This window comes from Oratosquilla oratoria, chromosome 10 (genome assembly GCF_046742065.1).
Source record: "Oratosquilla oratoria isolate Oo_2021 chromosome 10, ASM4674206v1, whole genome shotgun sequence".
NCBI lineage: Eukaryota > Metazoa > Arthropoda > Malacostraca > Stomatopoda > Squillidae > Oratosquilla > Oratosquilla oratoria.
In genome coordinates this window covers 17,709,418-17,726,058 of record NC_134786.1, presented here as the reverse complement: position 1 = coordinate 17,726,058, position 16,641 = coordinate 17,709,418, and the positions used below count along the sequence as shown (strand labels likewise).

The 16,641-nt window shown below is 38.2% G+C and overlaps 1 protein-coding gene across 1 annotated transcript; it reads left to right on the top strand.

Moving 5' to 3' along the window:
* The first annotated feature begins 1,136 nt into the window (after positions 1–1,136).
* Positions 1,137–10,482, top strand: Ndfip (Nedd4 family interacting protein). The gene is made up of 6 exons (XM_076191572.1): positions 1,137–1,273; positions 1,516–1,638; positions 4,106–4,369; positions 4,469–4,601; positions 6,661–6,846; positions 9,827–10,482. The coding sequence occupies exons 1-6, from the start codon at positions 1,247–1,249 to the stop codon at positions 9,928–9,930; spliced, it is 837 nt and encodes a 278-aa protein (XP_076047687.1). The 5' UTR covers positions 1,137–1,246; the 3' UTR covers positions 9,931–10,482.
* The last annotated feature ends 6,159 nt before the right edge of the window (positions 10,483–16,641 follow it).

The window sequence follows — 16,641 nt, the reverse complement described above, 5'->3', positions numbered from 1 at the left end:
GAAGAGGATTGCATCTCGCTCTGCTTTTCAACAAGTGATGCCAACAAAAAAATTGACCAAGCAACATGGGAGCTCTGGTCAGAGGAATATGCCGGGACTGCCGCTACCCGAGGCTGGCCCATCAAGACATGCAATAAGGGAACCCTCTGGACCCACCCTCATCCACTTCCAGCCCACATTCTTCACCTCATCTCAAGAATCCGTGTCAACCACTGGAAAACCCGCTATCTGAAGACCGTCTGTGCCTGCGGGACGGAGCTGGTCTCTTTCCTCCACTGCTTATTCCTATGCCCCATCCTTCGCAACCACTTCCAACCGCTGCTGAACCTCCTTGGGAAGAGCCCCCCAAGAATGTTATATTCAGTCACCGACCACCACAGCATCATCATGGCAGCCCACCTAATCTCCACCTCACCAGTTGGACATTTATTATAGCACCGCTGGCGCTTGACATCTTCCCGGAGACGAATTAGATAAACTAGATGTAGACACAGCCAATAATGAGAAATTAAAAGACAGTCCCTAATCGGATCCCTCCGCTGGGACTAAAAAAAAAAAGAAAAAAAAAAAAAAAAAAAAAAAAAAAAAAAAAAAAAAGAGGATCACTGTTAGTGGTCGAAATATACAGTTTACTTTGAACCTCAGCCTATTTTTCTCTGTGAGTGGGTCTAAGTCTTATGTTACTCATGTGCTACTGCATATATATATATATATATATATATATATGTATATATATATAATATATATATATATATATATATATATATATATAATTCACATATTTCGCAGACATCAAGAGCAGTGTTAGATATGTTACAAATTTGTCGACCGTTAATTTTGGTAATGCTACATATTGATCACACTATTATTCTTAATTTTAAGAGTATATGCCTATGTATACTATTTCTAAGAATATATGCATTTAAATATAGGTTATCATTTTTAAAATCCGCGGTACATACCTTATCCGACATTTCACCAAATGGTGAAGGGTGGTCACAAAATAGTAATGGTAGATTTGCAATAGTGGAATTTAAACATAAAATAATTATAAATATATATTATATTTTCAATTTATCTATTTACTTTCTAACTATAACACAACATTTGTCACCTTTTATCTCTTTAACTATTTCTACCAAGATACTTTCCTCACTGCTTGTCGAAATCGACGACCTGAGAAAAACAAAGTCGTAGTCTCGTTAGGAAACTATAAACGTAGAGTATCCTCTTTGGTGGACATATCATGCCCTCCAACATAAGATATCAACCAGTAGGTATACTTACGTTATTTGACGACAAAGTGAACAAGATATAAAGGTGCTATAAGTTGGACAGACTGTTTTGTGCTGCTTGAAAATTATTTAAGATAATTCTTCCAGCAATAACATAACAAACTGACAAATTACCTTGACGTGTCATTTCCTGGTTGTCATGCTAACATTTTACATTCGTGTCGCCTAGTCAGACATATTGCCGAGGACACAATTATTAGCAAAGTTTTACGCTTCCTAGGTGCCACTAGCTGAGGAGGATATTCAGGAGATGAGGCGTGAAGCAAGAGCCATTGATGAAGATGAAGAAGAGAGGGGAGCTACAGGGGGGGCTAGCGCGTCTTCAATAGACGCCAGTGGCCAGGTAAGTCAGTGATATGGTTAGCATACTCTTGATAACTAAACATAAGTATAGGTAGGAACGTTAAACCCAGCTTATGATAACCAATGAAAGTTAGGGTGTTCCTCATATTTAACTATGTCCTCAATGTGTTTAGTTGTCCAGTAGTTTCCATTTTATTCTGTATTCAACCCTGACATGATGTATAGTAGTTTTGGTTAAATTAAGATGTTACTATTGCTAAGAGTGTCGCTTCCATAATATTCTGGGGGTGTTGAAATTTGGATAGGTATTGCCAAATTTTTGCTGGAATTTAAGTGAAAGTGCCATACATGACTATGTTTAATGGCGATACAGATGAAGCATATATTATTTGCATAGTGATGGTGATATCTTCATCTTAGGCAGTTGTACTGTCTTACCAACAAAGATGAAGATGACCCAGGAAACAAACCACTCTAGATGCATAGATAGAGAAATTACCATAGTGATGGTGATATCTTTATTCTAAATTGTTATACTCCCATCTTACCAACTAAAGATAGGCATGGCCACAGATCCTATAATCCTTACTGCCCCACCCAAGCTATACATCAACACAATGATTCAACTTTTTTGATTAATGTGTGGATCAGTCAGCTGTTGCTGGATATCTGGGAGCCATGGGTCACACGCAAGAGATATCTGGGGCAACATTGATAGGCTATTTTAACATAATTACATAATTAGAGCTTCAGATTGATAAAGAATGTTTAGGGATGGTGCGTACCACTAAAAACTATATATGACCATTTTTTATGATGTAAGGATGACCTTGGACTCCAGTATGCCCAGTGTATCAGATACTTTGTGTTTTGTATTATATAGGAGTCTCAGTCTGACCTAAAAACCACTAAATATCAAAGGAAAATATTAAGGGAATATTAGTGTGACATCGATACTGATTGGAGGCTGATGCCAAATAGATGCTATGGTAAATTTTTAGTTGTGCCCACCTACACAATATAGCAATAGAAAATTAATTATTAATTTTGTAAATTATAATAGATCAATGGAATTATCTTGGAAATAAATTACAAAAAAGTTGCTAAAACCTATTTTCTAACAAATGAAATTGAGTCAGTTGAATGATACGCCATTTTTGTTTTGATAGGTGCCGAGGTTGAAGAAATGAAAGGATGATAAATTAGTCTATTCTAACCTAACCTATGTAACCTAACCAGAGTTTAGTAATTTGGTACCTCAAATTCTAAATATCATCCAGGTCGTCGTGATCACAGATGCTGACGGCCTGATTATTATTGTAGCTTGGGCAATTAACAGACAACAGCAGGACCCCGTGTTCTCTCATAAAGTCCAAGGAAGCTCTATTGTCTTTGTAACAGTGCTTATTAATGTTACCTGGAGTTGGAGAGCACCCGGTCCACAGTGTGAAAGCCGTTGCCTGATAGCTGCATGGCATCCGTACCATATCCTAGTGGCTTCTTTCATGTATTATAATTTACAAGATTAATATTTAATTTTCTAATGCTATATCATGTAGGTGTGCACAACTAAAATAATACTGATATTCTTTTGGAAAAATGACTGAAGAGGCCTGGCCAGACTCAAATTGTTCAAGAAGCATCAACCTCTTGCTCTACCCAGACAACAAAACAGATTGGAAAAAGTACAGCAACAAGTAACAAAACCGATCCCAAATATCAATAAATAATACAAAAACCAACTAAAACATATGAATCTGTTTTCCCTAAAAAGTGTAGAGTCAGAGGTGACTTGATACAGGTGTTTAAGATTCTAATGGGAATTGACATCAAAAGTGACAATTTTCTCACTGAATGAGAATCTGACAAATATTGGTCTCAAACTGTCAGGAAATAAATTTGGAAGTGGGTAGAAACAACTTTGCCAACCATGCAGTTAATGAATGGAGTAAACTTCCTGTAGAGGCAGTGCAATGTAGTTCAATTCGAAGCTTTAAGATTCATTTAGATAAACACCTAAACAAGATGCTGTAATACCTACCTTTTATTTTATTTTGTATTATTTTTGTCATTATTTGTTTGTTATTATTTGTCTGTTTATTATTTGCTTGATTGTCATTTATTATTATTTACTATTTATCTGTATGTTGAGGCCATGTGGGACTCTTTTGGGATGATCTTTTTGCAAAACTGTCTCCATAAGATCATGCAGATCGAGTGCTTTGACTTTGTTATTTGACTCGTGTCCAATGATATGATAGGGTCTAGAGAATTTAGGGTCGGGGGGGTTAAGGGTGTAAACAATGTTTCTAATTTCAATGCTACAATCTCTGGCTGATTTGTTATGCAAATGGACCATTTCATCCTTAGATGAAGAGTATTATGTATTCTTTTGAGATTGCGCTGTAGCCAGAGCACAATGATTATTTTAGCTCCAGGCACATTTTTTCTGTCTTCACTTTCAGATGAACCTTACATGACCCTCTCTGATCTTTTTTCCACTACAGTTGGAGGGTGGCAGCTTGAACCCAGGCTTTTCATCCAGGAACTCGTCAGATGATTTGCCCCCACCCAAGCTGGATATGTCTGCCCCTCCTCCCTATGAGGAGGAGGAACAGGAAGAGAGTAGGAGGATCCGAAACGGGGAGGTGGATCCAAGCCTGCTTATCCTGCCCCCTGGTGAGGCTGGCGAAGTCCAGCCACCATCCTACGAAGAGGTGCAACGTCTGAAGGCCCAGGAGGCATCAGGGGAATATGTACCACATTATCAGGTAATAGTAATAATCATGTTAGTAATGTCTTGCACATACATTATTGTTTTCATGCATTTGACAGGCCATATCACAAAAGTAATTGCTAATATTTTGCAGGAGGATGCCCCTGGAAGTCAAGGCGGTTTGCGTGTGTTACGTATTTCTTCCCTAGGGTTAGATCCAGAAACAGCAGAAATTGCAGAAGAGCAGCTCTTGGGGACAGACTTCATGTTCTTCATTGCTTTTGGAGGTAGGCATTACTGTGCACATTCAAAGTATAATAATTTTCTATTTCCTCCCTGTCCTAATCTTACAGTTTATATGTGTCATTTACAATATAAATGTTATGAGTGGAGTTCCTCAGGGATACATTCTTGGGCCACTTCTTTTCATAGTATTTAAAAAGGATATAGACCATGGACTGATATCTGTTGTCTTCAAATTTGCCAATGATACAAAACTACTGAATGGCAAATTGTCACTTAAACCAATACGATATTCAAGAAGATGTAGATAAACTACAGCAGTGGTCTGAAAAGTGGCTAATGAAAGTTAAGGTTATGCATATAGGTAAAAATAACAATAAGTATGATAATACAAGTTAATTGGAAAGTCGTTAACAAAAGTGGATAGTGTAATTATCACTGATGATCTCAAATCATCTGAGCAGTGTATTTCCACCTCAGAGAAGGCAAATAACATTCTAAGACTATGCTCTTTTGATTTTAGTAGTCCATCTGTCATTAACAAGCTATATAAATTGTTGTATCTGTATGGTCACTGAATCTTGTTAACCCGCTAAGACCGACAGGCCGAAAATTTAGCAACTATCAGTACCGCAATTATCATAAAAAAATCAACTCTTATGAATTACTGTTAGTAGACATGACAATGCATCATCCTACAAGTTTTTATTGCTCTACTCACCACAGTTGTCTCGGAATAATTACCGAGAGTTGGAGAAGATTGTGGTAGTGGCAACTCTCCGCCTCTCTGGCGGTGGTACGTCGTGCATGAGTGGTCACGCTTGGCTTCATAGAACCCCGCTTTGCCCGACCTCGTGCACAAACAACAGGGGTTGTTGATGCCGTTTTTGGCACCCTGGCACGTTTATGGTCACCACCAGATGCTGCAGCTGTGGTTGCACCACGCCTGGATGATGTAGAAGGCGTGGGTGATGATGTTGTCACAATAGCGGGGTCGGGATCTACCTCCAACCTGTGCACTTTGCGTCTTGCCCCACTAAAATTTAGCTTCCTCTTAGCACCAGGAGCCATAGTTGTAAATAATAGTTTCGTAAATAAGTAAATACGTAAATACGTAAAAATTCTCGCCGTGACACGATGCGCACGCCTCTCACAAAAGTTTGCGGCACACTGGCTGGCGAGAGCAGTTTACTTCCTGCTAGCCTACAGTACTACCATAGGACTACGTCATGGCCAAATATAGCAGTGCTACCAATTTTAGCGCGGTTTTTATTAGCGCTGAAAGTAGCTGCCCCATTTAAGGCCTGTCGGACGTTTGCGATGCAGCCCTATTTAAGGCCTGTCGGTCTTAGCGGGTTAAAGACGTGACAGATTGGGAAAAAGTACATTGGCAATTTTAAAATTGATATCGAAAGTGACAATTTTCACACTGAATGGGAATCGTACAAGAAATTATGGTCTCAAATTGTCAATTGTAGTACAGTTCAAAGTTAAGGTTCATTTAGAGCACCTTAGAAATATGCAGTATTGCCTGCCTCTATATGTATTACACATACATATACCAGGAGGAGCCAAAGAAAGAGGGAAGGAGGGGTGGTGAATGGGAGTTGAGTTAGGGGAAAAAGCCCTAGATATATGTATGTACCACTACTGCTACTACTACAACTACTACCACCACCACTGCTTCTACTAGTAGTACTACTACTATCAAACAATGTCATAGAAATAAATCCACATTGATGCAACCGACATCAGCCCAGAGTATCTTTAACATGCTGCTATAGAGCTGTAGATTTCCAGTCATTGAAATTTAGGAAGAATTTTTGTTAGTGGATGTGCTGTGTCTTGTGACACTGCTTCTGACCCAGGGCAGTGGACAAGATACAGGGATGACCTGTCATCCAGGAGGTGCCGAGATAAGAGGGAGGGAAGAGGGTGGAGGGGAGTGGAGTGTGATAGGGATGGAATGGGTGGAAGTGGTTTTTATGCCTTTGTTTTTTGGCTACCTCCCATATAAGGGGGAAAAGGGCCTTTGGTACATGTGTGGAATACTGATTACACAGATATCAGAGCAGCAGTGATATTTTACATTTCCTTCTGCAGCTGCTTTTGTGTTCAACTGGATTGGGTTCATCATGCTGCTGTGCTTCTGCCACACAGTCGCTGGAAGGACAGGGGCTCTTGCAGGTTTTGGCTTGTCCTTAGCTAAGTGGGCTGTTATTGTAAAGCATTCCACGGATTTGGTCTCGGACTCCAACACCTGGCTTCTGTGGCTCATAATGGCTCTTGGTAAGTGGACAAGATTAGTGTGTCTCCTTGTGTATTTTTCAATACAGATGCTCCTCAACTTACGTTTTAGTTACATTCCAAACGGCTGAACGTAAGTTGAAAATGAATGTAAGTTGTTACTGTACCATACATCTGTAAATTCTATTACCGTATCTTATAAAACACCCCTAAATCATTAATTATACATATAACATTAATTTCAAATAAATTAAATTCAAGCAACATAAATTCAGATGGTGGAGGAGGAGGGAGAGGAGGAGGAGGCAAGGCACGTTCAGTCTGTCGTTGTGACATGTAAACAATGGACGCAGCGTCATGCGTAAGTATCGTTTGAACTACAGAGCGCGCGCTAAACTAAAAAATTCACTCAAATTTTTTTTATATATTTTTTTTAGTCAGTTCAAACGTAAAAACGTAAAACGAATGAACGTAAGTAGAGGAGTGTCTGTACTTCAAGAAATAAATTTTCTTTGTATTTACCTAGTTGTATTCTACGGGAGGGGGAGCTATGCTTGTGGTGTCCCATCTTTGTATCTTGCAACATCTAGTTTGTTCTTAAATTCATGTATGGTGTTTGCACACACTATTGTTTCATCCAATTTATTCCAGACATCCACCACTGTGTGGATTTTTTTTTTCGCCTCTTCCTCCTCTGTGACCCTGGCCCACTTTTCTTTTTTCTTTGATTACTTTAATAAATGTTTTCCAATATTTTCTTGTAGTTGGACAATTTCTTTAATTACAAAGGATTACAAAGGCAAAGCATGCCGACAGGAGACCTTTTGATCCATATCTAGGTCGGATGCAAAAAGAAAAAAAAAAAAATTAATAATTAATTAAAACTATAACAATGTAAATAACAATTAAAATACATAAATAAATGCATTGGTATAGTTGAATAACAAACAAACAGGTAAATAGTAAATGATAATAAATTGACATATAACTAATAATAAATGAAAATCTAATAATAATTGCTATTTTTTTTTATTTTTCTGATCTAATTTCCATTGGTTTTTAATTTTTTGAAGATCTGTCTCCCTTAAACTGCCTCCAACTTTCTTGCTCACTGTTCATTTACCTCTTTTAAAGCCTCATTTTTGTTAGTATCTTCATTTTTCATCCTTTTATTTTAATTTTTTTTACTTTGATTAGTTCATTTTTTACGTCACTTACCTCTATTTCTGCATTTTCCTTTTTTAATTAACTTATTTCTTTATACATTGCAAGGTTTTCACTCTTTAGATCTATAATTTCTTTCCTCAACTCCTTAATCTCTTGATTCCGTGAAATATTTTTATAACTCGTCTCACTTTCCAATTCCAATATTTTAACCACATCTTCTATCATCTCTTGCAAAGCCAGAAAAACCAAAATAACTTTCCTCTTTGTACCTTTGATTCCTTTGTGGAGTCTCAATATTTCTTAGGGAAGACACCTAATGGCAATTCAACCTTGCTCACATCTAGTCTTCTTTTGGTTGCTTCGCTATATTTCTGCCTGTTTTGACTATCCTCCATTTTTGCTTTAACACACTTTAATTTCACTCATTTCAGGCACCCTCAAGCACTCCCCTCCCCACACAAATTTCAACTAGGTGTTTTTGTCCAACTTAGCAAAAAAGCTCTATTCTCCAGAGCTCATTGGAGACATCCTTTCTAGTCAGTGGTTCACGGGTGCAAAGTGAAGATTATGTGAAGGGATGATCATACCTACGACACTGTATGGGGCAGAGACTTAGATTTAAGAGAGGCAGAAAGGAGAAGTTGTAATGTGTTTGAGATGAAGTGTTTGTGAAGTATGGTTGGGACAAGGTTGGATAAAGTGAGAAATGAGGAGGTTAGGAGGATAGCAGGGATGGAAAGGGAGCTGGCAGATAGGGATGATGAAAGAGTATTGGAATGGTTTGGACATGTGGAAAGGAGTGCAACCAAGGATGATATGGATGGATGGGGTGAAAGGAGCTTTGAGCAAGAGGGGAGTAACTCTTGAACAAGGAAGAGGGAAGGCAGGGAATAGGGGCGAGTGGAGGATGGTTGTGTATGGATAGATATTGTGACAGCTCAAAAAGATTTCTTCCTGTCTTTTCTGTTTTCCGGGAGGGGGGTCGTTATGTAATTGAAGTGGATGTGCTGTATCTTGCTGCATTGCTTCAGACCCGGGCAGTGGGTAGGAGATTGATGACCCTTCATCCATGAGGAGCTAAGATTAGATAGGAGTGGAATGGGTGGGAATGGGAAGAAGCCCTTGGCATATAGATAGATAGCAAAATGTTGGGAGGAACACACAACAAACTAATTGACAATCAGACCTCTTGTGTGCCTATGGTCCAGCATGACTGATGTGAGACAGTACTGGTGTTCTGAAGAACACAATATTCTCATACCACCTATGGCACTCTCATATCTAATGGCAGCTTTCTTGCCTACAGTTGTGATATTCCCCTTACTTGAATGCCCTGTCTTCCCATAACTCCCTACTTCCCATCCTCCCCCCTTGAACAATGATCACATCACACCTTGTTTTAAGACAATCAGTGCTAATACAGTCCTTATCTTCTCACTTTTGCAAAAGACAAGATTTTTTTTCCAAAATATGACTACCCAATACCATTCACACTTTCTGACATGATACATCAATATTCCCATAGCTTAGGTAAACTGTTCCCCAATATATACTGAAACTCTACTAGTTAACCCAACAGAAAGCTAAATGTTATCTGGGTATGGCTCAAACAGGGCAATGTAAGATGAGGTGTTCAGGTACCCAATACTAAATAAATACCAACATGGAATTAGCTTGGCCACATATCATTCAAATTGCCATTAATGCGGTCACCATATAGAAGACACTGGACACTTCAAACTACACTGCCCTGGCGTCACAATATCCAGACAGCAACTTAAGATATCTTCCTTCCAGAGGCCATAAAACCAACCTGGGGCATTTTGTTGATTGATATGTTCATATCTTTTTTCAGGACTGTTAATCTGCATGCGTGCCATTCTGCAGTACTTGTATGCCAAGCGGGAATGGCATCAGCTACCTCAGAACTCAAGGCAGCGTTTCTTCTTATTTTATTAATGAAGAACTTGTATCAGGTGAAAAGTATTGTATGCCCAGAACCCGGAAGTGTTAAGGTTGAGGTCACCTGTGAAGAAGTGTTTAAAACTACTCTCCAGCCTAGTTACAATTTGCCTAAATTGTTATTAAGAGTGTTCAGTAGATAATAGTTTCTGATTTTATTTATTATACAACCTATGTGAAAACAGGAGAGAAAGAAAGAAGTGCAATGTAGATATATCAAACAAGAGCTTCAGATTTGCCAAGCATTTTGTACCATTTGAGTGGCAAATGAACACCTCACAGGAGTGGGAAGCATACCAAAGGGGAGGCTGTAGGGAAATTTTTCCTCCTTAATCTTTTCGCTGTGGAGAGACTTTCCCACAGCTGAACATCATGGCAACAGCTAGAATATAAAAGTTGTAAAACAAAACAAAAGAGTGAACAGAGATCAATTTAATCCAACTGGTGCAGAGGGAGATTTCACCCGAGGGCGTCATTGCAGCTAAAGGGTTAACCCATTCAACTCCGATGACAAGATGTCTTGTCATTTGGTCAAATAAAACAAAAAATCATAAAACACCAAAATGTTTGATCAAACACCAGAAAAATATGACGTCAATCCTCGCTTCGCTCGCAGCGAAGCGAGGACTGACGTCATATTTTTCTGGTGTTTGATCAAACATTTTGGTGTTTTATGATTTTTTGTTTTATTTGACCAAATGACAAGACATCTTGTCATCGGAGTTGAATGGGTTAAAAGGAGGAGTACCAAGTTGTTTTCCAGTCTGTAGAGCCAAGGAATTATTTTTATAGTTGTCTTCAAAAGGTGCAGCATTAGGGACACTTGAAACCCCTATGGAATCATTTTGAGGTACATCCCTGAAAGAAAATATATCAAGTGAGGATTAGTGAGGGCCTACAGAAAGTTTTAAAAGATGTCCATTGATATTTAACATGTTAACTGTAATTTATTCTGGATAATTGGTATCCAAACTGTAACCCAGGTTTCCTTTGGTCATGTTGCTCGTGTTTTTTGTTCATCTACAGGATGAAGTACTTTCATTTGGGATACTCAGAATGGTTTGACTGTCTGCCATAATTTGGCTGTAATAAAATAGATGTAGTTTGTTTTATCATAAATGGCAGAAAACAAGCTGGAAGACGTGCTTATGGGCAATAAGAAGAAACTAGTCAAATGGAATTAGATTATGGTAGGTTTCTGTCAGGATGGTATAAAGGTGGGCAGATTGTAATGTATGAAGATAGACTGACATTTTGAGCCATTCATTTTGATATATGTATATATATATATACATATGTATATATATGTATGTGTGTGTGTATATATAGATATATAAACTATTTACACTCATCCTTTTCATATTACATCACTTTCACAAATACCATGTGTAGCACCTTAATTATAAAGGATTTTTATTTTTATTTTTTCACTGGTTTTGTTTACAAGTTTCATTCCATGGGGTTTCACATGACTAAATTAAAAAAAAAATAATAAATAAGATAAAATACATAAATATTAGTATAATTATAGATAAGCTGCTATGGCTAAAAACCATTGTGTTGATTGGTCTTATTTTTGTCATGAAAATCAAATAGATGAAAAGTTGCCATTTTTCTTCACACAAGACGTTTACTCTGGAAGGGAACACAAACCCAATAAATTCCATTGGTAATAAAACTTAAAGAATTATCAAGATCAACACTGTCAGACCAAAAGCTGTTGCTACTACAGTTCAATAAATAGAGGATGGTTACATGTGTTTGGAGTTACAAACATTATTTAACAATTTCCCGTATAATTTATTCAGAGCCTGAATGAATTACAATGTGCAGCTATAATTGGCTATAGAGCCTAACTTTTAAACAATGTCCAGATTTTCTGAAGCATTGCAGTTTTACTTTTCTATATGTTCTGAAGGTAAGGAGCAAGTTCCCATAATATATGTATATTCCATTTATAGGGAAAGTCAACTTTATTGAATTACACTTTGTTGGATGTTCTCCATGTTTGCTCACCTTTTACTTGTATGTATTTTTTTCATGTTTAGTATATTTGGTATTAAGGAAGATCATTGGTCTGTGTAAGAATTACTGTGTTCCGAGAGTACCAAGCTGATGAGTCTAGTTAATGCATAAGATGTTTGTAAAACAATTTGAACAACAAAAATGGGTTATTTTTATTTTAGTCAATATTTCACAGTATTATTTTAACCTATAATCGTTGAAAATATATTGGAACAATTTGTGCAATTCTTTTTAATTCTGGGTGGATGTGTTTTGTTAAAGATTACATGATGTATCAGCACAGTATTGTTTGGCTCTGTTGTTGACACTGCTGGAGGATGATGACAACTTCCTGACCACTCCTCCTTCAGATGTGCATGGTATAGCAACAAATAAAATGGTAAATAACTACCTCTTTTGTTCACCCTTTTAGGAACATAGCACTAAAACTCCCAATCTCCCCACATCCCCGAACGTGGATTCAAGGAGGGTCACTTCATCAGCATACTTTTCACAAACCACACAACATGTACTGGAGGGATTTAACAAGAAAATTATTTGTATCTATACCAAGGCAGCTTCTCCCTTATAAAAGGAAGGTAGTCAAGTAACAAGAAAGCTATCTGTCTATATACCCAAGGCTTTTCCCCCCTTTTATGAGAGGTAGCGTGGCATTTAATGAACCATGTCCTTAGTTCAATTAGCCGGTGGCAGGGTTCAAATTGCCATCGTCTTGATCTCCATTGCAAGTAAAAATGCCTTAACCTGCTACACCAACAAGAATTAATTGTCAAGGTTGATATAAAGTATTTGATGAAGTTCTGAGACCACTCATCTCGCATCCATTTGTTGCCCTTTTAAAAATCTTGGCTTTCTGTGGATGAAGGGTCATTCATGCCTACTGCCTGGATCACAAGCACCACCTCAGAAGAGCCCAACAGCCAAAGCTGGTTTACCCCCACTGCTTCATTTGCATGGTGACCCTCCCTATACATACATCATGCCTATACCAAAGGACCCTTATCTCTTTACTAAGAAGATAATAGGATCCAGGGGCCTGGAAATCCGGAAAGGGAGTATCGGCTGCTGCCCCACCACCTTCACACAGTACTCTTTGAGACCACCTCCCGACTGGGTGTTGCCAAGAGTTAGGCAGTAACTGTGAGATTCAGTCACCATCTTTCCTATCAATCTATATACCAAGGCCTTTTCCCCCCTTACAGGGGAGGTAGCCAAATCAAAAGGCACGTACCCACTCCACTCCCAATCACCACCCGTTCCTCTCATCTTGGCTCCTCATGGATGACGGGTCATCCCTACATCCTGCCCCTGGGTCAGGAGCAATGTAGCAAGCTTCAGTACATCCACAGCATGACTGCTTTATATAATCAGTGACACCCCCTCTGTCCCCTCATGCAGAAAAAGAGAAGATGTGGAGAAATCCCTTCGGGCTGCATTAAAAAATTATTCACTCGCAACCCCTCCATACCCCACCCGCTCCCCTTCTTGTATCACAATATCATCTATACATAGCCATTCTACACTCACCCCTATCCCCTACGTTTTTTCTTGCTCTTTCTCACCCCATCCATCTCAGCCTTGTCTCCTCAGATTCACTCCATCCACCTGCCTTACACACCTCATTTACTAATCTATTTTCACTCATTCTTTCCATGTGTCCAAACCATCCCAATACTCTTTCATCAGCCCTATCTGCTTCTTTTCCACTCCTGCTCTCCTGTACACCTCATTTCTCACTCTATCCAACCTTGTTAACCCTGCCATAATTTCATTTCAAACACATTTAAACTTTTCCTCTCTGCCTCTCCTAAATTCCAAGTTTCTGCCCCATACAGTGCCATCAGCACAATCACCTCTTCATATAATCTATTTCTCATCACATTTTTTAATCCCCCAAGGCATTTACTTCTCTCCATCTACAATATACCTCCATTCCTCCCTTTTCTGGCACATGCGACCCCAAATACCTAAAGGTATTCACTTTCTCCAACCACTCTTACTTCCAATTCCCTGCCATTGTCTCCCCTCATTATCCAATCACCTTACTTTTACCCACATTTACCTTCAACTTTCTCATGTCACATACCTTCCCAAACCCCATCACTAACTCCTTAATCCCTTCTCTGACCTTGCCACAAGCACAGTGTCATCAGCAAACAACAACTGGCTTACCTATCTCTTTTCTCCATCTTTAAACATCTCCAGTTCCCTGCCAACTACCCTTTCATTACCTCCTGCACCACCCCATCCATGTACACACTGAATTGCCATAGCAACATGACACATCACTGACACAGCCCCACCTTAACCTCAAACCACTCATTCTCTCCATTTCCAATTCTAACACAGGCTCTACTACTCTAATAAAAACTCAACTGCCATACTCTAATAAAAACTCAACTGCCATTAACAGCTTTCCCCCAATCCCATACATCTGCAAAACTTCCTAGTGTCTTCCTGTCTACCCTGTCATAAACCTTTTCAAAAGCCATAAAGAAAAGAAAAAAATAAACTAATAATAGTAAGTCCTCCTGCAATGGTGTATGATGGTGAGGACATGGTAATATCTTAATTCCCTTAGTTATAATCCACATAGCAGGCATATTTTTACATATTCATGCCTTTGATTAATATATATACTTGCCACTTCCCAGGTATTTTGTCTTTTCTCCATCTTTTCCAAGCTTTATCTCTTCTGTCTTTTGTTTCGCTGCACCTTCTATGAAACCAGCATTTAATATACACCTTTTCCTGTTTTTGCTTTGGGACATGTTTACTAAATCCACTCCTTTATAGGTTTTCATCAGAATCTATTTTTCTTCCACTTGTGGTTCTTCCTTGTAGAATTTTTTCCAGCTCGTTCCTTTTCTGTGTTTCTCATTTCTCTTTATATTTCCTCCTTTAGTTCTAACTCAAGTAGTATGTGGGTCACTTCACAACTGGTGTCTTATATTCAATTTTGTCTAGTTCAGGTTCTGATGTAAATAATAAATCTGGTCTTGACGGTTCTTCATTATTTCTAAATCTAGTGTTTTCTTTTACCCATTTTATCATTATAAGTTCTATAGCCATGTTGAATAATACATTTCCCCATTGATCCTCTCTACCTTGCACTGTCATCTCTTCCCAACATATTTGCAATTAAAATCTCCCATGAGTACTGCTTTATTTTTATATTTCAGCATCTTGTTTAATGAAGATCTCATATCATCTAACATTTTGGAATAATCTCTCCAAGACCTCATTTTTGGGGGCACATAAATCACTGCAAACTTTCTGCTTTTCATGTCGCTATCTTCAACTTTAAATGTGATCATCTCTACCATATTCTCTCCATATGTAACTTTTGTCACATTTAAGTTTTTCTTAACCAGGAACATAACTCCACCTTGTTTCTCCTATTTCTAAGCCAGTGATTATATAATCCATGTCCAACACTGGTATTAGTGGACCCCTTAATTTTGTCTCCACAATTCCCATTGTCTGGTTTTGCTTTTGATAGGTAATCATCTATTTTGTTTAATCCTGAGATTAATCCATGTTGGTAGTTAATTTCACTTTTCTGTTCCCTCCACCTCATTCTCCATTTTTTTTTTTTTTCTTGAATATACCTTTTTTCAGTCTAACACTCCAATAGAACTGTGTCATCTTGGTCTCCATTACCTTCTCACTTTTTTTCTTTAGCTTTGTTTCTTAAGGTTTTAATTTTTTTCTCTTTCCTCATCTTTCATGTCTCTTTTTATCTATAAATTTTTAGTGTTCATTTTTTGCTAATTTTTCTGTTCTTCCTAAAATTTATTCCACTGCCATTTGTGCCCTTAATTTGATTTTTAGTGGTTGATTTTTTTTCCTTTTCCTAATACATATTCACTCTGTGCATTTCCTCTATTCCCTTTTCTATTTCTTGCTCTTTATCTTGTACTACTTTTAGAACATTTCTTGCCAATTCTTTGTCCTCCTTATCTGTCAGGAACCAATTTAGGTTGTTTTTCCTTTAGACCACATATTACTATAAACTTTTTTCTGTCTACTGTATCTCTTACTAGATTTTCTTTTTCTTTAGTTACCTTAATGACTGCATCTTCTCCCTTCTGCATTTGTTGAACTATTTCTTTAAAAATTACCTTTTTTCCCCAATCATTCCCAAGTTGTGGCAAATCATCTCCTGTGCTTTTTCCCACTTCCACAGTCATTGGTTTTATCTGTTCATCCACCTCTTTCCTTAAGGTGTCATTATTTGTTTTATTTTTCAATGCCCCGTCTAGGGTATTGGCTGCATGTTACTGTGGCAAAGTAGCATGCAGTTGATACTTTAGGGTCTATATGGGGCGCCCCTACGGGCCAGAACCACACATCATTTTGTCTGTGATAGAGGAAAACTCTGTTCATAGAGAAATGATGACTTTTATACTATGAGTGTCCCTCTGTTATGTTGTCCCCCAACCACTTGTTACTGTCCTGTACCATTTCTCTGAATATTCATTTCCTTTTTTTGCCTACCCTGTGGTGGGGGAAAAGAATGCTACCACCAAGTCTTTCCACTTGAGTCATAAGAGGCGACAAAAAACGGGATGGGGGATGGGATTAGGAGTCTTGCTACCTGTAGCCCCAAAGGGGACATAACTAAAAAAAGTAAAGGCATAAGAGGGTCTAAGAGTTTTCCAATCAGTACCCTAAGGTTTG